This window comes from Lactuca serriola, chromosome 2, assembly GCF_051521515.1.
Source record: "Lactuca serriola cultivar US96UC23 chromosome 2, Lser_US96UC23_V15, whole genome shotgun sequence".
NCBI classification, from domain to species: domain Eukaryota; kingdom Viridiplantae; phylum Streptophyta; class Magnoliopsida; order Asterales; family Asteraceae; genus Lactuca; species Lactuca serriola.
The window spans coordinates 231,932,602-231,947,048 of record NC_136409.1 but is presented as its reverse complement, the minus strand read 5'-3'; the positions used below and the strand labels follow the sequence as shown (position 1 = coordinate 231,947,048).

General features: G+C 34.0%; 1 protein-coding gene across 1 annotated transcript; it reads right to left on the bottom strand.

Moving 5' to 3' along the window:
- Positions 1 to 5,454: 5,454 nt before the first annotated feature.
- Positions 5,455 to 6,438, bottom strand: LOC145090871 (actin-depolymerizing factor 7-like). The gene is made up of 3 exons (XM_079028915.1): positions 6,330 to 6,438; positions 5,904 to 6,163; positions 5,455 to 5,753 (listed from the first exon to the last, which is right to left on the bottom strand). Exons 1-3 carry the CDS (start codon positions 6,330 to 6,332, stop codon positions 5,600 to 5,602), a joined length of 417 nt encoding a protein of 138 aa, XP_078885041.1. The 5' UTR covers positions 6,333 to 6,438; the 3' UTR covers positions 5,455 to 5,599.
- Between the last annotated feature and the right edge of the window lie 8,009 nt (positions 6,439 to 14,447).

Sequence of the window (14,447 nt, the reverse complement as noted above, 5' to 3'; positions counted from 1 at the left end):
AAAGATCATTCAATCAGTATTACCAATATAAAATCCACACCTTTTGGTGATAAAAAATATGAATGATAACAGCCTACATATTAATTGTGAGTAAGGAAAAATTCTACAACGCAGACCCATTTGTTTGCCTATATTTTGCTTATATCAACAACCTTCAAATCCAGGACAAATAATATTCAGAAATCATTATACTTACTTATAAGAGACTCCTAATTCAATTCATACAATCAAAAATACAATGAAACAAAAGTAGCATAATGGTAACAAATACATCTACGCATCAATTGAGTTAATGCCGAATAAATCTCCATAATAGCTACGTACCTAATGAATTAAGTGACTGTAATCCATAAAAAATGGAACAGTTGGAGTAAAATCAAGCAAAATAGATCTTGTGGTAAAAAAATATCTCAAATTAAGCTAAAAATGTTTTTGTCACACCCCGAAACCGATGGCGGAAACGTTCCGGGACGGAGGACGTCATGAAGTATCGCAACCAATGTACATAGTAAGCATAGTAAACACAAAACATTACATTACATAGGAAATTTACATTTGTTTGAAAGTAAAGTGTTACAAGTATTATACATATAAGTATCATATGAACAAAAGCTAAGACGGGTCTTCTATACGCTCCGACTTCCAAAAGATCGCGGGGTACCTGTCTAATGTCGACCTGAGAATACAAGCATTTTAAAAATCAGCATAAAGCTGGTGAGTTCATAAGCGGTGTGTTTTTCTAAAAATGAACGAGTTTCCTTTGGTTTTCTGTAAAAGTTATGAATCCAAGAAAATCCCATATTTTCTTAAAAGTAAAGTTTAGTTATCCATTAGTTACACGGTCTAGTTAAGAACAGTTCAGTTATCCCAGGAAAAACCCTTATTTTCCTAAAAGTTTGTGTTTGGTTATCGAATCCAAATGTAATGTACAAGTATCTACCATACTTAAAATGTTTGTGTGAGGTTTCCTGAAAGCCTTGTTATCCTTGAAATGTATGTTAGTTTTAACATGTATATAAAACTATTGTGTGGAAAGTAAACTAATTCTTAAGGTTATTAGCTTACTAAATTCATTATTACTAACAAGTAAATCTCCGTTATCTAAATTGCGAGTTCCATAACCATACGATAGACTAGATATGGCAATAAGAAGTCCAGTATCATTTTATGACTTTCGTTACCCTTGAACCTTTCGGTTCGACTGTAGCTAGCAACCAGGTGCGGGGTAGTCAGCCCCGTATAGATCTATACACTCAAGTCACGCTCTCCCTCCAGGAGATTCTGGTTACAGGGGCGGTCATGCACTCGCGTATCTCTGTGGAGTGTTACAAAGGACATGTCTCCAATTATTAAGATTAACGAATTTAAACGTAATAATGCGGGAAATCCTATTTTAGATTCTAATTACAAAGGGCGGTCCTCCACTCGCGTATCTTTGTGGAGTGTTACAGAGGACGAATAAAAAGTACTAAACTAATGCCTTTAACAATAATAAAGTGGAAAATCATCTGAGAAATATATAATATAACAATATATAATAAGATTTGAAAACTAACTCTGCAAGTCAAACTGTTGGTTAATACGATTTTGATTGTTAAAAGCATGTGGAATATGAAACAATTCAAATGAAATAATAAGTGTGAGTACAAGATATCCTTGTACTTTTGCTTGTATTCCCCCTGGAAACAATGAAAAACATGGAAAAAGGTGTAGGGGTATGAACTCACCAATCACGGAATGTGTCAGTTTGAATGGTAAACGTCAGTTCGGGGCTTGAACGCGTGCGAGGTTCCTATGTAATATGAAAAGATACACATTTGTATCTAATCAGGCTTTGTACTACTAATTAGTTGAGGATATACACTTCTAGTCGCAAAAACACTTCATTACAAGTGTTTGGAGTGACCTGGGTGACATCTATGGACGTATATGGCTTGGATATGGAGTTTACTCTTCAAGAGTAAACTCCTAAGAGAGTTTACGGTTCTAATGACCAACTCCCCATGAGTTTACGGCCGTAAACTCATGGTGGGGTGTTCTAGGGTGCTAAATGGTCTTACAACTCTTGAGGGTTAATGATAGGCTTGGTTTTAATGCATTGGAATGGGATTTGAACATCATAAGGACCATTTGAGGAGTTTACGGCCGTAAACTCTTATGTGCCCATTTAAAGTGTGCTTTGGTGGTCCTAGGTCAATCACAAGAGTTTCTAGCTCAATATACAAGTCATAGGATGAAGTTAAGGCACCATTTGACCCATTTATAGGAGTTTACGGCCCAGGAACCTTTCCTTGGGGGGTTTACGGCCGTGAACTCCTTAAGGGGTGGTTTATATCAAGTTTAACGTCCCTAACACATTTGTGGTTGCTTCTAGACTTTATTCCAAGGCTTAGGAGGTGTTTAAGGGGCATCTTAACACCTTAGAAGGTGTTTACGACCTAAGAATTGGTGTTTACAGTCCAAGCATGTGCTTGGGCCATAAAATCATGTTTACCTCCTCAATGTTGAGGTTTAGGTGTTCTAAGTCCAGTCTTGAAAGCCCCTAAGTCATATCTAAGCTCTAAAGGTGGTTTGGAAGGGTTTTAAGGCTCAAAAACCCATTTTATGTGTGTTTACGGCCTAGGACTGTTCTAGGGCCGTAAACACATGAACATGGTCCTATTTCATGGATTAAGCACGAATTTGAAAGCCAAAGAGGTTATACTATGAGCTAGGATAGTTACCTTGACGATTTGGAGCTTGAATTTGATGATTTTGGGACCTAGAACTTGGATTGAGGAGAGAGAGTAGAGAGAGAGTGGAAAAAGGCTTCAAATGAGTCTCACTTAACTTTATATATGGTTAAAGTTTGGGACACGGTAGAATTCTACCCGATACTGATGTTAAGCGAGGCTTTTGGTCGCACCCGATTAAGTTGTCGTAACCCGACGTGGTCGAAACTATAAATTTTCTAAATAATAGTTTGGGATGTTTTCATGAGTTTCTAACGTGTTTGGACACCCATTAAGTCATAATAGAAGTATCTAAATAAATGACTTAATTTAAAAATGTAAACGGAAACAATTTGAAAAAGACGAATTTTAATAACGGAACGGGTTACAAAGACGGGATAAACTTCGGGTTGTCACAGTTTTCAAGAGCAAGAACAATTGTACCATCAAATAGCTCAAGAATTTAGTTTTCACCTTAGCTTGAATGAACTCTTACCCTCGTCCTTCATTTGATAAGAGCATTCAAGCCTATAAAGCCCAATTTCTAAATCAAATACATAAATCAAACAAAAATGTGATAACAATGAAGAAAACTGGAAAAAAGGATAGATAGAGGGAGAAAGTACCCTACTTTTGTTTAGCACAGAAGATGGTGTCAACCTTCATTTCAAGAAAAAATAAAATTAAAGATATCCCCTAATTACCGACCAAAAAATATAGCCAGTTGCAGATCTAGAAAATAAAACTCGGGTATGCTACGGTTGACCGATACATAATTTTTTTTCATGCTTACAAAAACTATCACCTACAGCCGACTAGCAGTTCCATATATCCGGTAAGAATTGTTTTTGGTAGGAATGTAAAAAGTTTTTTTCTACATATTTTTATAGCGAACAAAACATATGAATCACTATATGAATAAAAATAACATGTTTCATAAAAAAATTTCTAAAAAAACATCTAGATTGTTGGTGATTTAATATCATCAATATTATTTAAGTGTAATAGGATTAAATTTGTTGACCAAAAGTGATCTTGATGAATATTGAACAAGATAGGATGGTATAGGAATGCACACTTATTCAAGTTTTTCAAGATTCAAAGTACACTACTATTTAGGGGTGAAGCCCCTAAACAAACGGGGTCCAAGGGCAGCGCCCCTGGGAGTGGGGTCCAAGTGGCAAAACCCTGGCTGGGTCCAGGTCAGCACGAAAATTTTTTATATAACGGGGTCCAAGGGCAGCGCCCCTGGGAGTGGGGTCCAAGTGGCAAAACCCTGGCTGGGTCCAGGTCAGCACGGAAATTTTTTATATATACAATATGTTACTATATTAAAAATGCATTAGAAAATAGTTTTTTCAAATAATTGACCATTGATTTGACCCTTATCCAAATACCCATTTTTATGTTAGTTTTTATGGTTTTATGACAGTTTGAAACTGTCATATGACAGTTTTCAGATAGAAATCATAAATCCGTTTTTTGGTTATTTTTTTGGTACATCTTGAAGAACATTTTCATAGATATTCTCTGATTTCATATCTCTAAATTTCATCTAATTGAGTGTTCGATCTGTACCATCGAAATACTTGAATTTGATAGTGAATTACGATTTTCAAAGAATTCAAACAATCTGTTCATCCCCTATTTCTAACATAGATGTTTCATTTTTACAATGATTTTTTAGATATTCACTAAAATTGGCATAAAAATGAATTTGTTCTTGATTTACTTAAAAATAAATATACAAATGTTTTTTTTTGAGAATTTTTTCTTGTGAATCATCTTACTTTTAAATCATCTAATGATTTATTTTGTTAGTTTGCTAAAAAAAATATGTATATAAAAAGTTTCTTACATTCCTACAAAAATTTTCCTTCTTATTTGATATATATTAGACTTGTATTTGTATTTGACTTGGAGGGGTTTCAAAATATTTCTAAGTTTTTAAAAAATTTCAATTCCCATACAAATGTGTGCTCCCCCCCCCCCCCCCCCCCCCCAAAAAAAAAAAAAAAAAAAAAAAAAAAACAAGGATTGGTTTGTTGTTTTTTGTAAAATGTATAAATTTATGCAGTTAAAGGCAGACGTAAGGACTTTTACATTGGTGTGGGTCAAGGCATGCAAGATTTGGTTCAAGCGTATGCATTCCTAATACTTTACATATAATAATTTTTATTAAAAAAAAAAAGTTTATGTACGTCTACAAAATATTTTTAGTATTATTTCTTGAGTAGAAACCTAATCAATATTAGGAAGGACACACAATCTACAAAATTTAGTATTATTTCTTGAGTGGAAACCTAATCAATTATGATGTATATTTTATAACATAAATATTTACGTACTACCAAAATTTGAAGGATGAGGAATTGTAGTTGTTACTTGTAAGGCCTCTTTCACTGTGTCACTAATCATCATGAATGATGATCCGAGTACTATTTAGCTGATGTCGAGTGCTTTAGGCATTAATTTTAGATCTTTTAACAGCATATATATCATCTCATGCAGGGATACTCCGTTAAAAAATTGTAATGTAGAAAAATAAAAGGTTACAATTTTCCAACAGCTGAAGAAACTAATCTTGTGAAATATCGGTTTCCCTTTACAACTTTTAATCTATGATTTAGACGTTAAATTTTTTGTAGTAGTATCTCTAGATTTAATGAATGCCAATTACAAATATGAATAATTGCGTAGTACAAAAGTATAGACTTTAATGAATATTGAATGTCAATAAAAAGTGAAGATACGAGGACATAGTGATGCATTACACTACATTAATGAGGAGTACTTAGATCTTATAGAAAAAATTGAGCAAAAAAATAATAAAAGAGAATGATTAATAAAGGTTTATGAAACCAAATTCTCTTGTAGAAGAAATTTATTTAGATATTAGCTCGCGATTTTAAAATATCGAAGCTCATCTCACTAGGATCCGTTGCTTGCAACTCGACCTGAATCCCATCAAGTTCTCTCTTGAATCTGTCTTTGGAGCTTGCATACACCATCTTCATTCTCACCTTTGATGTATCTGGTGACCTGCAATAACCCATTATCGTTTTCTTATATCAGCATATATATACCTCTCAGTTCTAGATTATCGCATTTTTATGATGTCAGATAAAAAGATAAATGGAAGGAAAAGGCATGCATGCATGTGAATTGTGATGATAGATTTGATATGGGTACCAGGCAATGAAGATAATCTTGCTTTTCTGACAATTCTCATCAGTAGTGAAGTCAAAATCAAAGACAGCATAGCGGCATTCATCGCCAGGAAGAGAGTTTGTGAAATCTTCGTAGTTTTTATCGGGGCCACCAATCTTGTCAACGATCACCTGTTGATCCTCGATTTTGTATGTAATAAACCGGTAGTTCCGTTTTGCTTTTAACTCCAAAAACTTTAACTTACATTGATCGTCAACAGCCATTCCAGATGCCGCATTCGCCTAATCCACAAATCATTACAACGAAAAAAACAAAAACCAAAAACCAAATGGAAATACACCCATCATGCATCAAAACATATAATTGGATCATGGTCATCAACATATATAAATCAAATAAATTTCTTCAAAATAGGATCATAAATCAACAAGAAGAAGAGATACATACCATGGTTGGTGATGCAAGTGGAGAATTATGGAAAGAGCGGATGAAGAAAGGATTGGGGTTGATGGAGAAGAAGGTCCTTCAAATCTGGGAAACAATCAAACTTTCACTCAAGAAAATGTGGGGAAAGTTGAGATTTTTAAGGGGGGAAATTAAGGTTGAGAAATCGTCTTTCAGCCATTTATGTGGTTGACCATTCATTATTCATATTATAACCAACATTAATTCGAATTTCTATTTGAATTTTATGCAAGTTTCTATAACGTCTTTTACTGGATCTTATGTGTTGTGTACCATTTTGGTGGATCATATGTGTTGTGTATCCTTTGGGCGTACTATCATGTTTTGTTATAATTATGGCTGCTATTATGTTTTGTTATAATTATTTGTGTACCATTTGGGCGTACTATTATGTTGGTTGATTCTTAATATGTTTGGACAAAATCCTAAAATAACGAATTTTCAACACCCGACACATATATGTATGCGCAAGAAGGCCTGTGCAATTAAAGAAAAAAGCTTTAAAACTTGAAAGATTTAATTTAAAATCGAAGCAAAACAATTATAACCAGAATTCCTTATTGGCTTTCAACTCCAAAACAAAATTATTAACACTTCTTCCCTCTAACACCTTTGTCCTCTATAAATCTATAGAAACCAAAAAATTTATTAGAAATAATATATGACGAACAATCACTAAGAAATATACACTTTACCAGCGACAGTATTACCGGCGACAAGAGGCTTTAGCGGCGACTCTAGATATTGTCGCCGCTAAAGCCCTTTGTCACCGGTAATAGTGTCGCCGGTAAAGGATTAGTACCCGAATTCGCATTTTCCCTCTCTGTTACATATGAACCATTCGATGAGATATCTAATCCAACGGGTGGGGTGTCTTATCGTATCTAACCTAATACTAGCGACATATTTGTCGACGCTAAAGAGTTAAAATAGTCGCCGCTAATAGTTAACGAAAAAACACGCGGCGACAATACTTATTAGCGGCGACAGAGTCAATAGCGGTGACTTTTATCATTAGCGGCGACAAACTGATTAATAGCGACGAGGCAGTAGCGGCGACTCAGTACCGGTGACGCGTCGCCGCTATTAGTATTACCGGCGACTTTTGGAACTTTTACCGGCGACTTTTATCGCTGGTAATGGCTTTTTCCTTGTAGTGAAGAAAGAAAAAAAAAAATTACAAATCAAGAAAATAATTATCTTCAAAAACTCTGAAATTTGTAAAAAAAAAAAAAAAAAAAAAAAAAAAAAAAAAAAAAACCTTTGTGAATTGTAAAACCTTATATTTTTTAAAATGCAAACATCACATATTGCAAAAGAATTATAACTAGATTTCCTTCTTGGCTCTTAACTCCAAAATTGGTGTAGAAACTAAGGCGCTGTTTATTTTTAAAAAAAAACCACTTCCGACCACTTATTGCAGCGTCACGTAGCACACGCGCAACACTTGACCATTCACAGCTGTTTGTTTTTCAGAAAACTTCTGACTTAAAAACTGTTGCGTGACGCAACACTAAACCAACTGCTTCAAACCTCTTCACGCCTTAGTTTAACTTACTGCAGATGTTAAAAAACAAACATATTTTTTATTAAATGCTGCAGCCGTCTGTTCCACCTCTTCTGCTATAGATGATTGCAGAGGTGGTCCGTAGACTTCACACATTTTCTCGTTGAAAAAACAAACAACACCTAAGAAAATTACAACACTTCTCCCTCTTAGCACCTTTGTCCTTTATAAACATGTAGAAATCAAAATTTTATTAGAAATAATATATAAAGGAAGAAGAAAGAAAAAAAATCACAAAAAAAAACTATACTTTCAGAAATTCTGAAACTTGTAAAAAAATACTTTTTTGATTTGTAAACCTTATGTTTTTTCAATATACAAACATTAGATCTATGATGCATGGAAACTTCAACTCGGTCGCCGTTCTGGTATCCGATACTCCATGGAAACGTCTAGCAAACGTTTCCATGACGTATCTGGTAAACACAATACGTTTCTGTGCAGTATGCTCCAAGTTTCCACCAAGTTTCCATTTTATTTAGGGTTTGCATAGGCCTTTCCAGTCCAACAAAGTCTAATGGGATATATTAATCGACTTTTAACTTAATACCCTATAATAGGGGCGGAACCAGAAAAATTTGTTAGGGGCAGCACAAATTTTTTTCCCTGATTACAATTTTATAGGTGCATATGGTATTCCGAGTCAATGTTAGCATAAATATCCTTCTACACACAAATGCTTCCCACCCAACTAGACAATTAAAGTGCTTTTCATATGAGTTCACTAAAAAATGGACGAGTTCTGTGACAACCTGAAATTTAGGGCTATTATTATAACTGACAATCTATCCGTGAATCTCTTGTGTATCTGAATTACTGAGTTTTAGTGCATCTAATGAAAAATAAATAATTACATGATATCAGATGATACCTTACTTCCAAACGGGTAAACCATCAATCGAATCAAACTGCTTAAACGACAACGCTAATTAACGCATTTGAAAAACTGAAATTTTGCATTAAACAGTTTTGAGCAAAACAAAAATTAAAATATTATAGTACATGTTCCCCTGTTTCCGAAAATATAAAGAACGTACAAAACGGAGTTTGTATGTAAAAGATACGACAATTTTAAGAAAATAGACAGTAAAACACTGATTTTTCTTTAATCGTGTAAAACCGAATCGAACCGTTGAGGTACTTGAGCTTTGCCGACAGGATTTATGAGAGCGTTTTTGGACTCAGGTTATAGTCTATTACTTAATTTCACACTCGAAATAATTTTTACGAAAATATTTACAAAAGTCGCGAAAACAAACACCGCGCAGTCGTTAGACGCAAAAACTTTAAATGCGATTTCCCAAAATTCCGTAGCTCCAAAAATTAATCCGTTTGATGTTCTGGAATTCTTGAATTAAACTCTTTCTAACGGTATTCTCGAAAAAAATCTCGATACACGGTTCCCGATGCACCCGAATCGGGGTGTCTTTGAGCACCTAATGGAGGTATAGCCCTATGTGGGGCCCACATGGGAGGATAGACTAAAAAAAATCTGATCTTCTTCAAGCTTGTATCAAACCCACGTGTCTTTCCTTCACCTCCATTCTTTTGTGTACAAGTTTCACCAAAGGTACAAGATGAGTTGGAGGTATGGGCATTGATCAAGTATGTGTGTGTGCTTATACTATAAATAGAAGACAATACTTCCCCTAAATCCTCACAAATTCATCAGCTCCTTCTTCTCTCTATCACTCCCTCTCTTAATCTCTCCCCCTCTTCCCCCTTTCTTACACCACCTTACACCACCACCCCACTACCTGCTGCTGTCAAGGATCGCCAGCCACCACCACCTCCATCATCAACCTCCCTCTTCCCTCAACCACCGTGAGCCTCCTTTCTCCTTTTTGTTTCATTGTATGTGAGTCTAGTTGCAAACCAAGAACAAGTGTGGTGTGGTTTTTTTTTAATAATAACCCATGCACTTGAACATGGTTTCACAGTAAGTTATATCACCCAAACTCATTTATGTCTCTCATACATGGTGCCTGTGATGTACGAGTCTTGTTCAAAAAAAAATATGGATTTTTTTGTTGTTACGAACCTTGCTAAATAACGCAATGCACAATAAGTTTATCAAAAACCAAATAATAGAATCATTTTGTTTTTTGGTTTGTGTCTTTTTGTTTCATTATTGTTCTGATGCTTCTGTGATTATCAAGATTCATGCCAAAGAAAAATATTATTCATTTGTTTTATTTTGGTTTTGAGTCACCTTTGTGACTCCTTTGCAACCCAAGAAACCAAGGAAATTGTTGTTTAGTTTTGGTATTAAAAAGCTCATGCAGACGATTTTCTGTTTGTGCACAATAAACCTCAAAACTTTTCTGTGAGATTCGAAATTTGCCAAGACCCATTTCATTTATTTTATTGTTTAAAAGACATGTATTGTTAATTGGTTTTCATTAAAAAAAAAAAAACAACATTTATTTCTAATATTTTTAACCCACCGTTTATTTTTCGTGGATGTCGACGATCCAAAATGATCCAACCAAAACCTGTTTTCATTTTTTTAACACTTCCTTCATGCATACATTCACAGGGAATGAAACCATTTAAAAATCAAACTTCCATTTCTAATTAATACAAACTACCCCTTTAAAAAATTTCTTACAAAAAGGGTCCTATTTAATTTATTTAAATTCGTAAATGAACCCTATGATATGGTTAAGTTACCAAACAATCATCCACATATTAATTTATGTTAATATTTCATAGGCAATTAAATAAATATCGACGGTTCGTTTCGAAGCATCACGACTCGGTTTCTCGCATCAATTCTCGAAAAGACTCGACAACCACACTTTAAGGTGAGTGTTACGGCCCCACTTTTACATATTTTCGGGGGGAATACATGTAGTACTTGTATATCTAGTATATATCTATTTTATAAATACTTTGTTTAAACAAACGACACCACCATTTTTTATGCAATATAAATCACACGAAAATAGTATTTATTACGCTACTATTTACGGTACGGGGAATCTGGTTTGAAGGGCCGAATGGGTTGCTGGATTTCAGAAGTGCTATAATGCCAAAATGGTCATGCCCTCGGTGTTTCTTGTCTGGCCCTCGTCTGTACATGATAGTACGTGTACTAAGTAATATTTATCATACGAAATACACAAAAAATATCATTGTTTTGTGTAAATACTTTACTAGTTTTAGAAATAATTGTTTAAACGCTTACATGTTAAGTAAACAAAAATCGTTTTAAACCTCAATAGCTACATATGTTATGTTGTTAAAGATAATACAACTAAAAAAAACATATACGTTCCAACTAAAATTGTGCTATGACTTGTTAGGACTAAAATTTTGTAATAGTCGAAGGGTCAGTTTGATTGTTACGAAGTATCTGTTGTCTTCGTATATGTAGGTCTTCGGATGTATTGTTATTTTACTAAGGCATCATAAAGTCAAGTCTTAACTCTTAGTCCTTAGTACTGTTATGTTTTTGTTCTCCTATAAATAGGGGTCTGTATTAGTGATCAAAATGGTCTTTTACAGAGATTTACAGTTTAGTCATTGTATTCTGTAAACTGAAAAGCATAATACGAGCTGATCAAATATTCTATTTACTCCTCTATTCTTCATTTTAAATCTTTTACTCAATTCATACTCGAATTACATTCAAACTCGATTCCAAATCTCATCAATTGGTATCAGAGCAGGAATCCTTTCTGTGATCTGATTTTCATACGTTCAAAAAGATTTTTGAATCTATTGTTTGATTCAAAAAGTTTCCGTTCTTTTTATGTGTGAAAAATTCTTCTTGATCTAGGTCTAGGATTTGATTCTGCGAATATTTTTGTGAATCGGTTGTTCGTAGTGTGATTCTAATCTGCAATATACAATTTGATTTCATATTCTCAAAGTTTTCATATTATTGTTGAAGTTTTGTTCCGTACAACAATGGCGTCATTCAATCTTAACTCAATGACATCATTTTCTCATTTACTTGGATCATCCACAAAGATTCCAATGCTAATTCCAGAATATTACGATCAGTGGGCAGATCGTATGCAAGACTACTTGAACGGATTGGATGAGGATTTATGGAATTGCATTTTAGGTCCTGCAACAGTTCAGTCAATCCGTGTATCTTCAAGCAGTTCAGAGGTTGAAAATCAATCCAATCGTTAACAACTGGACAAGAAATGCATGAGAGAACTAAGAGGTGCTTTGCCTCCTGTTGTGTACAATTATGTCAGGACATGTACAACAGCTAAAGAAATCTGGAACAATCTCAAAGACAAATTTCAAGGCAGTGAAAAGACAAAGATCACATCTGTGAAACAATGTCTAGTGGAACTCAAGGATTTCAAACAGAAGGAATCTGAATCCATTGAAGTTTACTATGATCGATTCAACGAGTTAATCTACCGTTGTAATCGTTATGGTATCATAAGGTCATCAATGGAGCTCAACTTGATTTTTGTAATGGGACTTCGAAAGGAATGGAGAAGTGTAAGTATGATGGTGAAAAATCAGCAGAGTTTTGACACTTCGACATTAAATGACTTGTACAATCAGTTGAAATCTCATGAAAATGAGGTTAATGAAATAGCTGAGGAAACAATGGCAAGTCTTGGTGGACCATTGGCACTCATTTCGAAGGGTTCAGAAAGAGAGAGTGATAAATTGAAGTCTGATGAAGAAGAAGGTTTTCTGATGAATTCTGATGATGAGGCTGTTGCATTTTACTCAAACAATCGAGTAAAGAAATTTTTTAAGAAACCTTTTAATACAAAGAACAAGTCATCGGATTCGAAGGGTAATTTTGAAAACAAAAACAGAGTGGATGAAAAGCTAAAAGAAGTAAAGAAGGATTCGAAGAGCGAAATGGAGAAAATTGAAAAGATGTTAAAAGGTGATACGGGGATTAATTGCCATTATTGCAATGGTGCTAATCACTTGGCAGTAGATTGCTTGTTAAGAAAGAAGGAAGAAAAGAAAAATAAAACAAAGGATGAAGCTTATTATACATAGAAGCTGGAGGAAGTGAAGTTAAAGGCGAAAAATTTGTCTCTGGTAGCTCATGGAGAAACTGAATCGGATGGTACATATCAAATATGGTCTTCAAGTTCTGACGATGAAGAGATGAAAAATCCATCACATGGAGCCATGTTTGCAAAGATGGAAGAGGATTCAGACGAAGAACAGACTTACGAAGTGCATGGGCAATGCTTCGTATCGAAGTCTACTGACAAGTCACCGATGACAACAAAGGTACGTAATATTCTTGAATCCTTTAATATTCCTGTTTCTGCATATAATTCTGAATTAATATCTTTTGATGAAACTGTTACTTACTTTGATTCAATTGTTGTGTTTGCTAGCAATGAGGCGAAAAAGTTAAGTGATCAATTACTAGAGACAAGAAAGAAGTTAGATTCAAAAGTCACTAGGATTGATTACTTAGAATTGCAAGTATCGAATATTATGGCAGATAGGGAGAATTTGTCAAAAGAAATAAATTTGTTATTAGCTCAGAGAAATATTTTTTGTAATTTTTCAAAAAGACTATATGGAAAATTAACTGAATTACATCATTCAAGTGAGATAAGTAAGGAACAACATAGAAAATTGCTACTATTTTTAGCTTATAACAGAGCTAAGGTAGACAGTATTTCATATGATTGTGAAAAAGAAATTTCTGATTTTAACAAAGTTCCAGATGATAGGTTTAGATATGGAATTGCTAAAGTCGAAGATTGTCTTGATGCTAATGATTTAGTAAACATTGTGAATGAAACCTTAACTAAATCTGAACAGATTCGAATTTTGAAAAAGACTGAGAATTCTACATCTAATTCAGAATCTAATTTCGTTGATATTGAAGATAATTCTGATAATATTAGTGAAATTAGTGATTTAGAGGATGTAGATTGTTCTCAATTGTCTGTAATAAATGTAGCAAATTCTTTTAAAGGGAAAGAAAAATGTGAAGATTTATTGGTAAAAATTGACACTGATCAACCTTCAACTTCGAAAGTTTGTGATATGGAATTTGTGGAAATACATGATAGTCAAACAGATGATAGTGATAATGAGGAAGAAAGTACAAATTCGAAGACAAATAAAAGTTCGAAAGAAGTTGAAATTCCTCGAGTGGTTGTTGATCAAGTTTATATGGATTCACAAGAGTTTGAGAAAATTCTTAGTGAAAAAGGTGCTCATTATCTTGAAACAAATACTGTGGTTTATCCAATCTTCAAATACACTGATGATATTGTATTCCCAAACCAAATCTTCGTAACAACAGGTAATGTTGAAAATATAAAGTCTGAATTCAAAATTTTGGTAGAGGAAGACAATAAGAAAACTTCTGATGAGGGTTTCTTTTCGAATCAAAGCACAGTTGAAAACAATCTAACAAAGAATTCATATATCTTTCAACATCAAAAACCAAAACGAATATGGGTTGAAAAGTCGAAACTTGAAAAGAAGATAGTTAACACAATTGAAAATGTGTTCACAAAGCACGACAATGTTAAACCATAAATTAAAGAAGTCAACAAAGCTATAAA